General features: G+C 52.5%; 3 protein-coding genes across 3 annotated transcripts; 1 reads left to right on the top strand and 2 right to left on the bottom strand.

The window, feature by feature from the left end:
• The first annotated feature begins 62 nt into the window (after positions 1-62).
• On the top strand, positions 63-7,996 carry ALDH9A1 (aldehyde dehydrogenase 9 family member A1). Its single transcript, XM_051806399.1, has 11 exons — positions 63-291; positions 964-1,109; positions 2,206-2,335; positions 2,629-2,763; positions 3,235-3,431; positions 4,235-4,375; positions 5,085-5,273; positions 5,788-5,875; positions 6,233-6,374; positions 6,898-7,010; positions 7,115-7,996. Exons 1-11 carry the CDS (start codon positions 111-113, stop codon positions 7,207-7,209), a joined length of 1,557 nt encoding a protein of 518 aa, XP_051662359.1. The 5' UTR covers positions 63-110; the 3' UTR covers positions 7,210-7,996.
• A 211-nt stretch (positions 7,997-8,207) lies between these two features.
• On the bottom strand, positions 8,208-13,937 carry MGST3 (microsomal glutathione S-transferase 3). Its single transcript, XM_051807311.1, has 6 exons — positions 13,832-13,937; positions 11,179-11,302; positions 10,207-10,280; positions 9,519-9,576; positions 8,785-8,857; positions 8,208-8,427 (listed from the first exon to the last, which is right to left on the bottom strand). The coding sequence occupies exons 2-6, from the start codon at positions 11,293-11,295 to the stop codon at positions 8,300-8,302; spliced, it is 450 nt and encodes a 149-aa protein (XP_051663271.1). The 5' UTR covers positions 11,296-11,302; positions 13,832-13,937; the 3' UTR covers positions 8,208-8,299.
• A 107-nt stretch (positions 13,938-14,044) lies between these two features.
• Positions 14,045-18,925, bottom strand: LRRC52 (leucine rich repeat containing 52). Its single transcript, XM_051806933.1, has 2 exons — positions 17,130-18,925; positions 14,045-15,407 (listed from the first exon to the last, which is right to left on the bottom strand). The coding sequence occupies exons 1-2, from the start codon at positions 17,764-17,766 to the stop codon at positions 15,148-15,150; spliced, it is 897 nt and encodes a 298-aa protein (XP_051662893.1). The 5' UTR covers positions 17,767-18,925; the 3' UTR covers positions 14,045-15,147.
• Between the last annotated feature and the right edge of the window lie 77 nt (positions 18,926-19,002).

Raw genomic sequence — 19,002 nt, 5'->3', positions numbered from 1 at the left:
GGCCGCGGGTTCGGCTCCATCCCGGCGGGCACGCCCCTGGATGGGGCGGGGGAAAAGCGTCGGTGGAGGAGGCGGTGCCTCTCGCCGCGGCGCCTCTCGGGATCCCACCGATGTTTGCACAGCCCCGGCTGCTCACCCTCCTCCCCCGGCTCTGCGCACTCGCTCCCAGCCTCGCCATGAGCAGCGCCACCGGCACCGTCACCATCCAGCAGCCCCTCAACTACCGGGCGGGCGCCCGCGTCCAGCCCGCCGACGGCGGCCAGGTGGAGGAGGTGTATGAGCCGGCCACAGGTACCGCCCGCAGCCCGCTGGGGTGGGGGTAACCCTGAGCCCGAGGGGTCGGTGCACGGGAGAGCCTCCGCGGTATCTCTCTGCGAGGCCTGGGTGCCGCCTGTGCGGGTGTCCTGCACGCCCTGCTGCTCCACTGCCACCGTGCTTTGGTGGCCCTTCTGCCTCCAGCCTTTCCCCCTCGTCAGTCTTTAAAAGCAGAAGCCAGCTCTCGTTGTCAGTCAGGCAAAAAATCCAGTGGGGCTTGATCTTGGCAAAACTCCACGATTTAAATATCTCTAAAGTTATTTATTTTTAGTTATCGGTGCCTAGGGTTCAGCAGAATCACTTCGAGAGTGTCTAACGACTCTGAGGAATGTGTAACAGAGTCCTGAAGATGGTGGTAGAAGTGTAACAAACTCCACGGGGAAAAAGAGGAATTTTGTAACAACTGGAGCTAATTAGTAACTGGAACGTGGCTGTGGAGGGTGGCAGCTCTTTTAATTCAGACCAGCTGAATTACAGCACTTTTTCTATAGCAAATTCCCAGAAATCAGTGGGAATCATGGGGGAAGTTCTGTCCCTGGTATGGGTGGCTGGACTGAACTATTTGGGTTTTGGTGCAAGGTAAACCATGTTCTGAGCCCCTTTTCTGAGACTTCCATCTTATTTATCCCCTGTTTAAAACGTGCCCAGGTCGTGTGCTGTGCAAGCTGCCCTGCTCTGGTGAGAAGGAAGTTGATCTGGCTGTGCAGAGCGCAAAGGCTGCCTTTAAAATATGGAGTCAGATGTCTGGCATGGAGCGATGCAGGGTGATGCTGGAGGCTGCCAGAATTATCCGGGTATGTCGTGGGAGACAGCTGCATCTTTTGGGGAGGAGTGGTTCTGTCTGTGAGCTTCCTTGTGGGTTATTGTGGCTGTTGGGGGCCTTCCAGCAGGCTTCCAGAGCTCCAGGAGAAGCTCGGGAGTTAAAACCCACCTTTGGCCAGAAGAGACAGGAGGCTGCCTTGGGCAGGGGTTTGCTCTTATCACTGAATTCAGCGCCTGTTTGTGCAGCTTTGGTCTTATCACTGGATTCAAGGCCAGTGTGTGCCATCTCAGCTTAATTCTGTTGGAAGACATATAAAACTGAAGCCATCGGGTCCACATCTTGCAGGGCTTGTGCTTCTTTAAACAACTCCAAAGATTAACTGCACAAGATTTCAAAGCTAAAATTGCATAACTCGCATTGTTGAACTTCTGGCTTGTTGGAGGCTGTTGTCACATGACTGGAGTGTGTCTTGGCAGTAAGAGAAAATAGGAATACTGGCTTTTTTCAGATAATACACGTAGGAGAGGATACACTTAAGTGAGCTTTATCACAAACTTCTTTGTGACATAAGGTTCTTGAGCATCAGAGTTAATCTTCATCAAGGCACTGATCTGTGAGAACCCAGACCTTCTTTCCCCAGTGTGTATATGTCATGAGAAAACTGTTTTCTTTCTGCCAAATTCCTGCTCCTGCCAGACAGCAGGATAATATTTCTGCCTGGGAGCTGGTCTGTCCCTAGCTGTGTTGCTTTGCCTGTCCTTCACTAAGTCCTCTGGTTCCATCCTGGTCTTGCTGTTTGCTCTTCTTCCCAATTTAGTTCTGCGGACTCTAATCGTTGTTTGCTAGCCAGCTTCTAAGTTCGTGTTTGTTCATGTCTTAGATAAACAGGGATGTTAAGCAAGACTGGACTAGCAGCGAACCCCAGCACCTTTCTCTTTGACATTCCCCTGTGCTCAGTCACCACTGGGAAATTGATGTATAGCAATTGGGAATGACCCTTTTGGGGATGAAAGTTTCCCATGTCAGAATCTTGTTTGGGACTCTCGTGCTTGGGAAGCAGCTGTCTCCTTGTGGAGTTCTACTATGGGCTTCCCTAATGTGCTGTCTCTGTCCTATGCCTCTCACAGGAGCAGAGAGAAGAAATTGCCACCATGGAAACCATCAACAATGGCAAGTCCATCTTTGAAGCCAGAGTGGACATCGACATATCCTGGCAGTGCCTGGAGTATTACGCAGGGCTGGCAGGATCTCTGGCTGGTGAGGATGTTGCTGGAGTTTGCTCTTTGTTCTCTGTCCCACATTCCCTGATATCTCTGATGGCACAAGGCCACCTTTGCTGCTGATTTCTCTAAGAGGTGGACCATTCCATTTTCTGAATATCTTTGAGAGATCTCTGCCTGCTGCTGCTGTGGGCACTCACACACCTTCTGTGAGCTTGCTGGGGTAAAACCGTGTGTCTGTTCTCAGGCAAATCCGGGTCTGACCCCTAAAGCTCTGGTAAGAGAGGAAGGGCCTTTGCTCTTTTCTACCTTCTGGCTGTTTCTTTGCAGGTGAACACATCCAGCTTCCTGGGGGATGCTTTGGGTACACTCGGAGAGAGCCACTCGGGGTGTGTGTTGGGATTGGAGCCTGGAATTACCCTTTCCAGATTGCCTGCTGGAAGGCTGGCCCGGCCTTGGCTTGCGGTAATGGGGACCTGCCCACACAAGCATCTCTTCAAACCAGCTCATCCTGTGGGGAAGAGTGATTTGGGGGATGAAGTCTAGGATTACCTTGAAGTGTTGAAGGATTAGCAGAACCTTCAGGCTGTTGCTCTGGCAGGAAGGGAAAGGAAATGAAAGCAGGAACATCTCAGATGTCAAGAGGGTGGGAGTGCATCACGAAAAATCCTCATAGCTAGGCTCTGTACCAGAAGAGGAAGGTCTCTGGAAATGTCTGCAGGGCAGGACCAGCAGTCCCATCTCCCTCAGCCCTTCCCAGCAGGAAGTGCACCCTTTTGCTAGTTGTCACTAGCTGAAACTGTTTCCTCCTCTTTTGGGGGAAACTTATGGCATCTGTTGAGACAAAGTCATTGTGTGTGGTGGGGATTTGTTTTGTTTTTTACCTAAAGCATTTGGGATGTTAATTCCATTTTGCCTCTTTCTGGGTTCCCTTAGGCAATGCAATGGTCTTCAAGCCCTCTCCCTTCACCCCAGTTTCTGTGGTGAGGTTGGCAGAGATCTTCACAGAGGCCGGGGTGCCCAAGGGGCTCTTCAATGTGGTGCAGGGTGGGGCAGCCACAGGCCAGTTCCTCTGTCATCACCCAGATGTGGCCAAAATCTCCTTCACTGGCAGCGTGCCAACTGGCATGAAGGTAAAGGCACCTTTGCACTTGAGGACACAGGGGGCCTGTTGTCAGTACTTCCTTGAGGTTTTCCAAATGAGGCTTGTAAAAAAGGGGTGCAGGTTGGCATTTTTGGGACTGAGCAAGGAGGTGGCACGTACAGAGTCATGCTGGGGATCCAGTCAGCCTGCTGGTCTTGGGCATTTGATCCTTTCAGAGGAACCCCTTGGTCATCTTCGCTTGTTTACTCGTGGTTGCAGTGAAGTCTCTGAGCTGCCTAAGTGGATGTCGAGGTGGGGAGGAGGGTATGTAAAACAGCAGCACTGGGAAACTGCCTGAGTGTTTCTGGCAGTAATAATTCAGTTCAGCTGCATGCAACCCACTGTTTTCAAGCAAGAGGTTAATATCTGTGAATTTGTCACCCTCAATTTATTATTCAAAAATTAAAAGCCCCTGGAAGGACATCTAGAAATAAATTCTGATTTTGAAAGAGGGGAAATGTCCTTTGAATGCTCCCTACGTGTGTGCACGTGTGGGTTGCAGTGACACAGGTGCAGCTGCAGCTGCTGGCAGCTTTTGCTGAACATGAGGATTCCTGCAGATGCCTCCCCAGGTTCTGTTGGTTTTATCTTTAAAAGAACAAAACCCAGACTCTCTCAGGCTGTCCCGAGTCTGAACTAAGCACATCTAGAAACCCAGCTTACCCTTCATGCTGCTTCTCTTCTTGGTGAAGGGCCCTGCATGACCTCCCCCTTTGGGTCTCTCTTGCCTCTCTCCACCAGCCTCCCCCTGGCCAGTGGATCACTTGTTTCTTCTGTCCTTGTTTTCCTCAGATCATGGAGATGGCAGCTAAAGGGATCAAGCCAGTCACCCTGGAGCTGGGGGGCAAATCCCCCCTTATCATTTTTTCAGACTGTTCCCTGGAGAATGCTGTGAATGGAGCCCTCATGGCCAACTTCCTTACACAGGGCGAGGTGTGTATCCGTGCTGCAGGAATGGCCCTTGCCAGAGAGGCAGGGTGGTTTCACAATTGGGCAGCGGAGCCAGCTCGTGGTTTTCCTGGTGAGGGATGCCCTAGAGCTCCTATCTTGACATGTACTTCCCAGAAGGGATTAGAAGGGATGCCCTTGCAGAAGCCAGGGCAGGGTGTACCAGCAGAGCGTGCCTTAGCCAGTGCCCTGTCCTTCCCAGACCTGGAGCCTCCCTGACACCCAGTACCCAGCTCAGCACAGCTGCTCCTGTGTCCTGGGCTCTGGTCTAACGCTGCTGGTGTCCTCTGGAGGGGCAGAAGGTTCCAGTCTGGTGTACTGAGCTGCTGCACTATGGGGGTCTGTCCTTCCTCAATATGGGATATCCACATGTGCTGCAGGTTTTGTGTAATCCTTTGCAAATTTGCTCAACGAGGTCATTTCTGGGAGCTGAGAAGTCAGCTCAAGGTCTCTTCTGCTGGTGACCTGATGCATTTTTGCCACCTGGTGGCATCAGAACCACTATGTCCAACAAGGACTGCTCAGTGCAGCCCAGGGCTGCAGGGTAATCCTGTGTTCCTTGTTCCCAGGGACAAGTTAACTCTTGTAGCAGCTGTGCAGGGGCTTTTCTGAGCATCTCTGTAGCAGGACCCAAGCAGGGAAGGACCGTGGAGTGCTGTGTTTCCTATTCTGAGCAGCCTGTCCTGTATCCCAGGTGTGCTGCAACGGCACGCGGGTGTTTGTGGAGAGGAAGATCCTGGATACCTTCACAAAGGAGGTGGTGAAACGCACCCAGAAAATCAAAATCGGAGACCCACTTCTGGAAGACACACGGATGGGAGCCCTCATCAACCGGCCCCATCTGAATCGTGTCCAGGGCTTTATCAAGCAGGCCAAGGAGCAGGTGAGGTCGTGATGCTGCCTTGACTGCACTGAAAGCTCTCTCTCTGGTTAGACAAACTGATTGGCAGCTGCTTTCCAGCCCCGTGCTTTCCTAGTTAAGCTAGTTTTTTTGTTGATGGGTGTTTTGGGCCACTAGATACACAAGTCTATGGGGACCTGAGGATGCATCCTAGAGTCCTGAGGGAATTGGCTGAAGTAGTTGCCAAGCCACTCTCCATGATACTTGAGAAGTCAGGGTGGTCAGGTCCAGAGGAGGGCCACAAAAATTATCAGAAGGCTGGAGGACCTCACCTGTGAGGAAAGGCTGAAATTTGGGGTTGTTTGGCCTGGAGAAGAGAAGGCTCTGGGGACACCAGATTGCAGTGTTTCAGTTCATAAAAAGGGCTCATGAGAAAGATGGGGACAAACTTTTTAGCGGGGCCTGTTGTGATAAGACAAGGGCCAGGCAGAGCTGCAGCAACTGGGCAGGGTGCTCCTGGGTATGCCTGCCTACCTTCCTCTTACCTCTTTCTCAGGGGGCTGAAGTGCTGTGTGGTGGGGACCTGTACGTGCCAGATGATCCAAAGCTGAAGAATGGCTACTACATGCGACCCTGTGTGTTAGGTATGATCCCTCCTGCTCGCGGTACTGTGGTCTTGTGTGTGGGTGTGGCTGAGTTTCTTCTGGAGAAAGCTGTGTTCAGCATAACCTGGCTCTGTGTGTGTCCCCAATGTGGACAGGCACTTGCATGGGTGTACTAAACACCAAGAGAGGCTCCCAAGAGCTGCATCCTTCTGCTGTCAGAGGGTCTGACTGGAATTGTGCAGTTAGTGGCTTTTGAAACGCAGGATGGGACTCGCTCCTCTGCAGGGAGGCTGTGCAGTGCTGAGCACTGTCTCAAAGGGTGTGTGGGTTGCTGAATGCACAGGCTGTGCTGGTAGCTCTTCCTCCTGAGGCACCTGTCCTCTGTCATGCTTCCAGGGAACTGCAAAGATGACATGACATGTGTGAAGGAAGAGATCTTCGGGCCCGTCATGTCCATCCTGCCATTTGACACAGAGGAGGAGGTTTTGGAGAGAGCCAATGCCACCAAATATGGCCTGGCAGGTGGTGTCTTCACCAGGTATGACTGGGTAGTGTTGCAGGAAGTGTTCTAGGGAGGGGAGGAGAAGGGAAATACTGCAGCACCTCGATGCTGCTCTTGCAGTGCCTTGGTATGGGCATCTTCTTCCAGAAAAGCTGGAGCAACAGATTGCCAAAAGGGAAATCTGTAAATGATGTATCTCTTAGTTTTTCCTGAAGTACTGGGTGGGCCTAGCTGTCCTTTGGACTCCTCCCAGCCTGTGCTGGTGTGCTGCCAGCCTTCCTGCATCTCCAGGATGCACCAGGAGCCTGCTATGCTGCTCTTGGCCACTTGCCCTAATCTGCAGTGCTGGTGTCCTCGTCCTGCCCTCGCAAATCAACCCAAATTTTAGTGTCCTTGGGAATAGGTGCTACATCCTTGGAGCAGGGAAAGACAGAGTAGGGCAGGTCAGGCTCCAAACCCCACCGTGACGAGCAGGCCTTTTCTCTAGTGGGATATCATCTGTCAGGGAAAGGAGGGGATGAATGGGAGCAGATCCAGCTGAATTGCTCTTTTCCTGAAGGGATATCCAGAAGGCTCACAGGGTAGTGGCGGCTCTCAAGGCTGGGATGTGCTTCATCAACAACTACAATGCCAGCCCTGTGGAGCTGCCTTTTGGAGGATACAAGTCATCAGGTGAGCTCTGTCCGACCTTCCCTGGTACATACCTGTTACAGGGGCTGTGAGTGGCACCTGGCACTGCCTGGAGCTGCGTTCTCACTTCTGGCCCTTCCCTGCAGGATTTGGGAGGGAGAATGGACGGGCAGCCATCGAGTACTACTCACAGCTGAAGACTGTCTGTGTGGAGATGGGTGATGTGGAATCGGTGTTTTAGGGGCTCTGGGTCCTGCTCAGGGGAGCATCAGCCAGCTCCTGCCTGTCAGCCAGGGATGTAGCTCGTGTACCCAGCAATGAAGTACTCTAAAATTGTCAGTGCCTGGGGGGAACAGTGCTGGAGCAGCATTTAGCCACCCTGCTCCTGCAAGGGGGAAGGTACACACAGTGTTCAGTCTGGGGGCTTGCTGTGTCCTGCCTGGTGGACAATGGGAACCTTGGGGCAGGAGGCACCAATATGGCTTTTGACAGCTGCTCTTGCAGCTATGTGATGTTATCAGAAGCTTATCAGTGACCAAGACCTGGCCCAGGCTGCTTCCTGTGCTGTGTGCCTTGGTTTTCATTGCCTTCCACCCTCAGTCAACTTCAGTTTTGGCTTCTTAACAGGTTGATAATACTCTATGCACATATAAGCTCTTGGACAAATTGATATCCTGGAGCTATAGGCTCTGTCTGTTGTCTGACTACATGAAAGCCTTAGGGTAGGACTGTTTATTCCCTCTAGCTCCCTTGTAACCACAAGTTTTGTTTTTTTCTATCTGTACCTTACTTACAAGTGGGACAAAATACTGTGGGAAGGGTTGGCTGATGCTGCCTGGGACAGGCATGTCCCTGAGAATCACCTCCACACAAGAATGGTAGCAAGCTCCAGCATAGGATAATGAAAGCTATTTTACTTTCTCCCTGTAAACTTACTGTTCTTTATACACATGATGAAGCAACAACTTTAAATGTTTGCCTATGTCTTTTTTTTAACAATCAAATAAATACTAGTCTGGAACATCTTAGCACAGAGTGACATAAATTGAGTGGTCCAGAAATGGGACTGCTGCTGTGTGGGTTAAACAAGTTCCAAGGTGGCTTTTCAGTCACTAAAATCATAAAATCTAGAAAGAACATCTGTGCCTGACAGGCAGATTTCTGTAGTCCTGCAAAACCAGAGTCACTTTAGAATTCTGCAGAGCTTAAAGGAAACACTCTAAAACTTTAGAATGAAAATACAGAATTGAAAATTTCATTTTATTGAATGAGACAAGAAAAAAATCTACAGGAAATGAAGTGTTCTAGAAGAAAACAGAACAAAACTCCCTTTAGCTTTTTGGGCAGCCCTGCCCTTGGCAGACCCAGCCCAGGTGCTGGCAGGCTGAACACACTCCTGTGCCCAGTAGCCCAAGGAGTGCCACTGAGCCAATGGCCCCTCTCCTTCGGTTTTTGGGATCTGGAAAAAAGGCAGGTTTTGTCAGTTCAGCAGCGCATCACTGAGAGACTAGCCCATCCTGGAAACTGAAGGGGGAGCAGGAACTAAAGATAAATCCCAAGGCAAAACAGCAAGCACCAGCCCAGGCCATGTACCTGCCCTCATAGCATAGCTATCCCTGTTGGATGAGTGTTCTTCCCATCAGCAGGAAGAGTGTGCTGCAGTGTTAGCAGCCTGTGGACCTGCACCCTTTCCTCCACACCCCACTGGAAGCTTTATGCTGCCTCCCTGGTGTAAGCTGGAGCAAAGAGCCTCAAGGTCACTGTAGGAGACTTAAGATTCCACACACCCGCTGTGTGCTGCAGGGTAAAGACCTACCTCCCGTGTAGTAGCCATGGGCATAAAGGATTCTCCCAATGATCCAGGCGATGCCAAGCCCTGTGGCAGCCCGCTGGAGAGAAAGGAAAAGCATTAAAGATTTGGAGACTTGAGCAAAGTCGTGCAGGCAGCAGGTGCCAAATCTCATTTCACTACTGCCCTGAGCCAGACCAAGGGCCAGGATCTTGGAGGCAGCTGCTGCCCCAGGTCAGGAGGTGTTGCAAACTTCCACCTTGCCTCTTAATCTATAGCTGGCTCTCATTTTCCAGATGTCCCTGTGCTGCTTCCTTCCCTCTCCAAAAAGGAGTATTCAGGAAGGACCTGGTTTGTCTTTTGGGGGCAAAGATAAAGGTGTTGGCCTCTCCCAAACAACTGCTTCCTCCTGAGTTGTCTATATCTTTCAGTTAAAAATAGTCCAGGCTTTTTTGACCTCCTTTGGCAGGGCTTGGAAGAACCAGGCAGGGAGGGATGGAAGGACCTTTCCCTCTTGTGGACTGGAGGCTGTTAATGCTTCCCTTTTGTCCAGCAAGGCGCCCTTAGGGGAAGGAAAGGGGTCTAGTAGCTGCAACAGCAGTAATGAGTTTATTAAATACCTGTGATTCCCCTGCACAAGTACATTTTTAGAGGGGGCACTGCTGTGCTGTGGCCAGTAAAGGGGCTAACTGGGCCTCCTGCCCAAGTCAGGCAGCAAGAGCAGAGTTTTGTCACGCAGACCTGACCACAGTGTCACTTACCGGGTGGTAGATTCCACCGGTGGCTAAAAAGAACAGGAAGGCAGGATAAACTTCCAACCTGAAAATAAAAGTGAGGAGGTGGTGTTTGTGCTCAAGTTGCTTACAAAGGGGAAACTCCCAAAGGGCAGAAGCTGCGAACATCCCCTCCCAAGGGCTCTTTGGGCCTGTTGTGAGTCTCTGAGCTCAATGCTGTGCCTGAGGAAAGAAGGAATCTGAGCATGCACAGGCTTTTAGGGGCTTTCCCCAGCCTGTGCACGTCTCCAAAGGCCACCCACCCACTCTTTCAATTTTGTGCCCTAAGCCACAGCTAAACACTACCCAGGAGTTGTGTCTCCAGCACCCCTCTGATGTGCTGTTGCAGCCTCTCCACAGGAGCAGGGTTGACTTTGGCCTCATCCCAGGGAGACCCGGGCAGGCTCTTCTGGAAACAAGATTCCTTGTGTCTTAAGATCCACCCATGGAGGCAAGTTGCTTGGAACTGGGGAAGAGGAGGCTACTTCACAGCCCATCTCACAGTTTAAGGCACGGGAAGGAGCCAGTACAGCCTTTCTGCTAAGCATTACAGGGCTGTGTGCTGTCCTCAAGTGCTGAGCCTGAACTGGAGTACGTGGCAGCTGCACCTCTGTAGCTGTGGACCCTGCCCACAGCCCTGTGTGTCTCTAGGCCTGTGTTCATACATGTTACTCACGTGTTCTGGTGTGCACGCTGGATGCAGTTGAAGATACGCCCGTTTTCAGGGTCTGTGCTGTACATGGTTGGATACTGCCAAAAAAATAAACCAGCAGCAAAACATGAGCAGGCACAGTCTGGGCTTGGAGCCTGTTCTCCAGCACAGGGAGTGTGCCCTGCACACCTCTCTCCCCAGGGCTGCCTGGGTGCTTGCTGTGGCAGGTTAGAGCCTGTCTCCTGCCCCATGGCCCACAAAAGCTGTGTTGAAGGTCACTGCCTTTCCTCACTGCTGGAGCTGCTGCCTGGCTGCAGAGGCTTCCCCAAGCCTCAAATCCAGCCCTCTGTGCACCACGTGCACTGGGTACATTTGCTACAATCCTGACTTGATGTAGTAGGAGTGGGATCACCCCAACAGGCACCTGGGGCTGTCCTTTTGCCCATCCCTGCTTGCCACTTCCGTGGTGAAAGAGCAAAGGAGCTTGAGGGTTTGTGCTTGAGCCAAGTGACACAGCAGCTCTGCCTGCAATCGCCCTGACTCACAATAGGACTGGCTGACCCCACCCAATCCATGGCCCTGCCTGGCTTAGAGGTTCCTCAGTGGATGCTGAGGGAAAGTCACCTTGAAACACTTCCTGTGACAGGACTCACGTCCTCCCCCTGAGTTTGAGAAACCCTCCCATCACTTTTGTTCCACTGACTCCTTTACCCCCCCCCGCCAATGCTGCATCAGCCACATTTGCAGCCATGTGGTTTCTTGCCCACTGATGTTGCCAAGCTGTCTCAGCTTGGTGCCAAGTGCCTGATGTCCCACATCCTGAGCTCTGTTGTGCTGTCTGGAAAGCCATGACAGCTCCATCCCTTCGGCATCTGTGTGGTGGGGCAGGAAACGTCAGCAAGTCACCCCAAAAGAAGCAAGGTGTCACCTTGTCTGCAGCACCCCCAGCAGACAGGCTCCAACCTCCCCATCCCCATCCCCATCCTGAGCACTCACATCCACGTTGTACTTCTTGCGGGCCTTGCCCACCTTCACGGCGAGATGCATGACCAGGACGAAGCTGGCAGCCCCGGTCAGCATGACGTACCCATACTCCTTGGAGAGAACAGCCATCCTGGTGCTGTCAGAGAGAGGGAGCAGATTAATATTTTGGGGTGTGACTGGAGAATTGGCAGCGTACAGCGCACGGATATGCGTGCGTGGAAGAGTGGCTGAGCATGGATCCAAGACCTCCCAGCACGGGAACTGGCTGAAGGAAGAGAGAAATGGTGAGTGGGGGGATTTTCAGCTCTTGGAGCCAGCTGGGCATTAAGCAGCACAAAGCAAGAGCTTTCTGCACAGTTCTTGTCAAGCAAGCCTTAAAATCACCTAAGCATTAGTGGGAGGCGATGTCTAGAGGACACTAGTCCAGCCTGTGGCTCTGAGCAGGACAACAGCCATCAATGTGTCCCATCAGCTCTGACTGTGCTGGTTGTGTCCCATCAGCTCACACAGTGCTATGCTGCAGGGATACTCTGGAGAGAGGGAGAAAAAACTGATTGCTCATGAGCTAGGGGACCACCTTCCAACCCCAGAGCTGGGGGCCACCAAATGAAGTCAGGGAACACACTGGAAACAAACCAAGACAGGTGTTTTCTCATGCAGTGGGAACCAGACCTGTGGAACTCCTCGCTAAGGCACAATGTGAATGCAGGCAGTCCTCATAAACTCAACAGCAAACTGGGCAAGCTCTGGGAACAAGAGGTAATTTGGACATTATGATACAGAGAAATACAAACTAGCTTGGAAACCCCCTGAGCCGAAGGGAGCTGGGCTACATGAATGGTTATTTTGTACCACTAAGGTGAATACTAATAAACCGAACTGCAATGGCAATAGCAACCGAACCTTTTGGGTAAAGAGGCACTGGCCAGACGAGCAGTGCTCGGCCCCACAGCTCCCAGGAGCCCTCTCAGTCACAAATCAGTGACCAGCCCCAACAACACACTGCTGCTGGCAGTTACCAACATCTGCACAAGCACCTCTGTGGCAGGAGATACCAGGGCCTTTGTGGCTTTTGTTAAACAGTTCTGTGCTTCCTCAGGCAGCCTGAGACAGAGCCCCAGAGCAAGAGGAGCATCTTGCAGCCTCTGCCATGCTGCCCAGCATCGCATGTTCTCCGTATTTCCCACTCCCCATCCTGCCATCAGCCTGCCCTGCTCAACACGGAGCTCTCTGGCTCCCTCCCAGCACAAGAGAGCACAAGGGCCCTTCCCCACAACCATCTTGCACAGTTCCAGACCTCAGAGGTTTTCTGGGTGACCCAAGAGGGTGCTGCATGACACAGCTCAGCAGAAGACAGAAGAGACTTCCTTTTAGCACCAAGATAATTCCCTCTCCAAACCAAACACCAGTTGGTGCCTGTCTCCAGATGGCGTCTGCACGACTGCATGATATAGTGAGGTTCTGGTGTCTCCTGCTCTCTCCCCTCAGCACAATCTGTCAGTGGGGGGGAAAACAGGCCACCTCACAGAACCAGTGCAAACAGCCTTCCTGTCGCAGCAATGCCAGCACCTCTCACAAGGGATCTTCGGGGACTAGAGAGCTTTATTTCTCGTTTGGATGGAGCAAGGTGAAGACAACAGCTGGCTTTGTCTGCATGAAGTTTGGTAAAAAATTATCAGTAAGAACATTAAAAGCCTAGAGTAATAAAGAAAAGTCAGCGGCATGCACCTGTAATTGAGGTTAGCGCTTGATAGAGACACACTGAAAATAGAACATGTTCCCACCTAGTAGAGCAAGTTGATGGTCACATTTCCCCCTTTAAATTACAAGGTTGTTGGAGAACCAGGCATTTTATCTTCCAGCATTAGATTATACCTGGGGGTTTATCTTGGGAGCAAAGAGCTCAGCAGAGCATTAAGCCAGTTGAGTCATACAAAAGTGTACCTCAAGCCTTTACTCTATTGATTTGGAGCCATATAGAGCACTCCAAAGTCACCCAGGACCTTCTGCCTCTCCCATGATCGTTTCCGGATTCTGGCGCCCGGAGTGTTTCTGAAACCTTTGTCCCCAGCTGCAAGGGCTTTGCTGACATGCACCGTCACGGGCACAAGACTCGATTTCTACTTTCCATGCAGCGATGTTTCAGGCTGGAGCCACACGAACAAGGGATTCTGGAGCACGACAGGGCACAGAGCAGGAGCAGCAGTGCTCTCAGAGGTGCTTTTACTGCAGAATAAGGGTTCTTACAAGTTTACCATAACACTGCAGCTACTGTGAGTCAGCAAAGCGCATTAAGGCTCCTCGAGCAGACCCACGCGCAGATTCTGACAGGATTTCCCGTTTTAATCTCAGGCTTTCCAGGCTTTCTCTCGAGCCAGGAGAACCCTTTGTCGCCCCGTCCCCCCGTTCGCTCCAAGGCTGAGCCCTCCCAAGCCAGGCGGGGCCAGGCTCAGCCTAACCCGCCCGTGCAGGGGGGCAGGCAGACCCCCGCGCCCTGCTCGTCCCGCAGCCACCTTCCCCCGGCACCTCCCTCGCGTGGGAGGATGTCCCCGGCGCTTCTTCCATTTTCCCCACCGTCCATCGGGACAACCTGCATAACCGAGCCCTGGGAGCATCCCCCCCGTCCCCCCGACCCCGCTGCCGGGGTGCCCGGCCCCGCACTCACCCTGGGCGCGCTGCGGGACGGAGCCGGGGACTGAGCCGGGAACGGAGAGGGAGCTGTAGCGGCAGCGGGAGCGGGGCCGGGCCGCCCGCAGCACCGCCCGCAGGCGGGGCCCGGGGCTCGGCCAGGCTCGATCAGTCTCACTGCGAGAGAAGAGCGGGACAGGGATCCCTGTGGCTCTGCAGAGGGACTTGCCGTGCCGGTGTCCCCCGGCAGCTCTACGCGTGTCCCTAGCACACGCAGACATCGTTATCCCGCAGCGCTGCCCTGCCCGCTCCTCGCCCTTTTTGCCGTACCCATTATAGCTCAGACAGATCTCAGCTCTCGTTCTGAGTCTACAGTTTAATGGCTCTAAGTTTGGTAATTCGTACGGTGCTTGCTGAAATCTCCTGCTTTCCCCTTTCATTTCACCAGACGCTGCTAGTGCCGGACGGAGCAGCCAGTGTTTCACGAGTGGAGATGCCATGCTTGGTTGTGTAAGCAGGTACTTGCCCTGGCAGTTCCCAGTGCTAGTGATAAGAGGGAGCTTGCTTGCATCTCACTTTATTCTGGTCTGTAGATGCAATCCTGGCATTTTGACATGGACACACAAGCCATTTCCAAGAATACTTGGAGAATGTGTAAGCAATATTTTTTACTTAAAAAAAAAATAAATCCTATTTTAGGGTTATGTGACACCAAACCAGAGCTGGACTTTCCAGTTCTGTAAATGCACATAATTCAGTGGAGGAGGTACAGGGGGTCTGGCTGCAGAGGGACAGAGGGTTCTTCTGCTGTCACTGGTGTAATGGGGAAGAAAGTAGGAACCACTGGGATCCCGGGCCCCTAAAAGTCCTGGTTTTAACTTCTTTGCCTTTCCACAGCAGAAAGTTCTTGGATTCCCTGGGACTCCAGTAAGCTTTCTAGGCTGGTTCCAGTAAGCTCTGCTGGTCTTTCTGTCCAGGAAGAAACTGGTGACATCCCTAACTACAGCACAGTGCCGGGGCCTTTCCCGTATTTCAGTCAAGCCAGTGCCTATGTCCCTACTTTTCTGTGGTCTCAAGGTAAAGCAGGAGTAGAAATGCCTGGCACTGTGCACACCTCTCACTATCCCCTCCAAAATGAACATTTTGCCCGTGTCCTGAGTCCCAGTGGCAGAAGAAAAGTGGAGGTAGTAGCAAAGCAAGTGAAAGTGGAGCTCAGAGACTTCCTCCTCTTGTAGTGTTATTTCACTTCCAAAAAAGAAAAAAAAAAGGCATTTAGAGCGGGACATCATGTTGGAAATCAGGCAGGAAGGGCCTGCCTTTGGTTCCCACAATGAGAGTTCAGAAGGGCTGGTCCTAAGTGGCTGTTTCTTCTTCCTCCTCCTCCTCCTCTTCCTCTCCCTTTGAAGCATGGATTTTGTAGATAACAGTGCAGATGCCAGCCAGCCAGGCTGTAATGGTGCCAGCAAGGAATATGCAGAAGCCAATGAGGCACAGAAAGACATAGTCTGTCTTGTGTAGCTGGGTCAGGCAGGTGAAGTGAAGCTGTGCCTCCACTGCCTGCATCCTCAGGGCTCGCAGGCCTTCTGGGGTGTAGCAGGTGATGTTGTCAGCATCTGCAGAGGGAGAAGCAGAAGCAAGACTCTCCAGCCTGTGTCTAAAGCTTTAGTGAACAGGAGTCCTGCTAGAGAAATGGTGGAGAAGTTTGCTCAATGCCTGAAAAATGTATACACACTTCACACCCCTCTGTCTCAGTGGCTTGGGTGAAATCTGAACAGCCAAACCCATGCTAGACCCATGCCAAACCACAATTCCCGGGTTGCCAGAATGATTTCTGTGGTGTTGCCTCCATAGGAAGATATTGCCCGCTGGACTATGGCACTGCAGCAAACTGCTGTCCCTGCACTGCTCATCTCTGCTGATTGAGCACTTTCATCTTCATGTGAGAGCACTTGTGTGTGTTGGTTTTCTCATTCTCAAACACATTCTGAAGTGAAGAAGCCTAAATTATGCTGGAATAATGAGGCTGCTGCTCATTTGACAACTAGGATAGTTTGCAGTTAGGTACAGCCTTGCCTACTTTGTGAGAGAGGCAGAGGCAACTCATCAATGATTCAGTTCCACTGAAATAACAACTATGCCCTGTCATATTGAATACCTGCAGTGATAAAACAGGTGCTGGCTGTTCCCTCTCAGGCTAGTGAAGGGTGAGTGTGGTGCCTTATAGAAGCTGGGTGTGCCCTTAGCCATGGCCCTCTCCTTCCTCTGCAGGTTTGGAACCCCCCAGACACTGTGCTGGACACAGGCTGGGCACTGCGTGGTGCACGGGATGGAAGAGCCTCAGGGAAAGGGAGCAGTGGAGGGGAATGAGCCACGGGAGACTTATATCCCATGTTGTTATATTGTATATGGCTGAGTGACATCACTGCTGTTCACAATGATCTCACTAATGGTCCTGGGTAAAACTTGAGAGCTCTTATCTCTCTTTTACTCAAATCCATCCAAACTTGGGCAGCTTTGTGTCAGCCCCCAGGCTGCACAGATCCAGCTGAGCCTAAAACATGGGTGCACAGGGGTTCGTGAAGCATCAGTAGCTTTTTGAAGGCCAAGGTGGGGATCTTCTTGCAGCAGATTCCAGGGCTCTGTCCCCATGTCCCTTTGCACTGGATCCATCAGCTCCTGGAACAACCCTCGGTTTAGGGCTGCCTTTCCCTGCCCATGTGTTTGTGATACAGGGTGTCCATCCTGTGCATGCTTTCCAGCAGCCCTCCTGGAGGCACACAGCCTCCTGTGGACTCTCCCACAGCATCTCACCAGGACAGAGCAAAGCTCAACAGAGCAGGGAAGTGAAACAGCCTCATTGGCTTCCTTGGTTTCTTTGGATTTCCCGTTTTCCAGAGCACAGGGTAGGGATCTATACTCATACCTTCCAGTCTTTGCTGTCACTGCCTTTCCTGCTCCTACCCTCCCCAGTTGGCTTCAATGAGCTTTAATCTCCTGTTGCAGGGTTCAGTGGGTTATCTCTAATCTCACTGCAAAGAACTGTACTTTATTACAGTGTTCCATAATTGCTTGTAATCTGTATGTGGAAAAAAACCGACTTTACTGCCTATAGGGAGCTTACTACATCTAATAAAGACAGAGATATCTTTAATTTGGTTCTTTCCTAACACCAGCACCCCTGGTTTGTGCAACAGCACAAGATGGAGCCCTCAGATGACATGCAGTGGCACAGCCCCATAAACTGAACTTTGGGCCAAGATAACAGAGGGCCCTCTCCATTCCACACAGATCTGTGGGAGCAGGGAGGAGAGAGGTTCTGCTCACACAGCCCTCACCTGGAAAATGAATGTTGCTCTCTGTCATCCAGGTGATGAAGTCCAAAAAGGAACAGTTGCAGTGCCACAGGTTGTCACTGAGCCCCAGAAACCTCAGGTTGGGCAGGTCCCGGACGGTGCTGGTGTCCAGGAATGTTAAGCCTGTCCGGCTCACATCCAGGTGCCTCAGCCAGGTGTTGTTGGCAAAAGCATCCTTCTCGATGGCCACAAGGTTGGGATTGTCCGAGATTTTCAGCACCACCAGACTGAGGAGGTGTGAGAAGGTGCTGAAGGTGACCTGGGTGAGGTTGTTGAAGCTGAGGTCCAGATAAACAAGCTTGGCCACACCAATGAAAGTGAAATCCAGGTCATCCCCCAAGAGGTTCTTGCTGCAGTCCAGGTACACCAAATCAGCCAGGAAGCTCAATTCCACTGCCGGCAGGTATGAGACATTGTTTGCCGCCAGAATCAGCTGCCTGGTGTCCAGAGGGATATCTGCAGGGAACTCCTGGAACTGCTGCCCGGTGCAGTTCACTTCCAGGTACTGACAGCTACACCTGCTTGGACAGTTGATCCTCTCTGATGCTATCCCCATCCCCAAAAGAAACATGAGGCTCAGGGGCTGTGGTCTACCCAAAGGAGACATGGTTTGAGACATTCCAGGCCGCTCAGCCCTTTGGGGGCTGCGAGCCGCCCTATGAAAGCTGCGCTACCCTCACAGCCATGCCGAGGAGGTGTCCGGCTGCAAGGCTGTTGGGAAGCACTTTGTGTCCGTGTCTCATGTGACCCCTTGGCAGAGTGCCCAGCTGGAAACTGAGCCTGGTTTTTACATCGGCAAGTGTGGAACAGTGGCTGGAGCGTCTCTGCCAGGTGACACCTCCGTGATGTCAGTGGCTTGCAGAAGCTGCCTGGTTTCGGGGACAGTGCTGTGACCTTGCTGACCTGCTTCCAGCTGAGTGGAGGTGTGGGAAGCTGTGTGTGGGATAAAAGTACTGAAACTATGTAGGGAGAGCAGTGAACAGTGCAAATGTTGTCAGAAATGGTGTCACACTGCAGTAGGTGCTCACTGGTTACTGATTAGGAAAGAACCCCGTGCAATGCTGCACTGGGTTGGCATCATCTTATTGCAGGAGCCAGGAGGTTCTTGTCCCACCTGCAGTACTATGTCCAGGTCCAGGATCCTTGGTAAAAGGAAGATGTGGACCTGTTGAAGTGGGTCCAGAGGGGCCATGAAGATGCCCAGAAAGCTGGAGCAACTCTGGCAAAGGAAGGGGACAAGACGAGAGAGCTGGGGCTGTTCAGCCTGGGGAAGGTTCTGCGGAGACCTCTTTGCAGCCCTCCAGTACTTATTACTTAAGCCTTATCCAGGGCTTATGGAAAAGAGGGAGTTTTTACACAGGCAGATGGTGATAGGACAAGGGGGAATGGTTTTAAACTAAAAGAGGAGAGGTTAAGATTAAATATTAGGAAGAAATTATTCTCTGTGAGGGGGGTGAGGTACAGGTTGCCCAGAGAAACTGTGGCTGCCTCATGCCTGGAAGTGTCCAAGGCCAGAGTGGACGGGGCTTGGAGCAACGCGGTCTAGTGGGCGGTGTCCCTGTCCATGTCAGGGGGGTTGGAAGGAGATGATCTCCAATGTCCCTCCCAGCCCCAACCCCGCTGTGATGTCCCCACAACCCTCCGCTGTCAGCCGCGCCCCAACGCACCGCGCTGGCCCCGCCCCGCCCCGCCCCGCCCCTCACGGCCAACGGCCGCCGCGGGGGCGGGGCCTCCACAAACCACGCCCCGCCCTCCCCGCGACGGCGCGGCGACGGATAGGGCGGGGGCTCCCCAAGCCCCGCCCCTCCAGCGGTGGCGCGGCCGCTGATAGGCCGGCGGGCGGTGCGGGGGTGGC

The sequence above is a fragment of the Manacus candei genome, unplaced genomic scaffold, assembly GCF_025592945.1.
Source record: "Manacus candei isolate 608988 ecotype Guabito, Panama unplaced genomic scaffold, ASM2559294v1 h1tg000005l, whole genome shotgun sequence".
NCBI classification, from domain to species: domain Eukaryota; kingdom Metazoa; phylum Chordata; class Aves; order Passeriformes; family Pipridae; genus Manacus; species Manacus candei.
The sequence above is the reverse complement of the archived record's forward strand: the minus strand, read 5'-3'. Positions and strand labels throughout refer to the sequence as shown.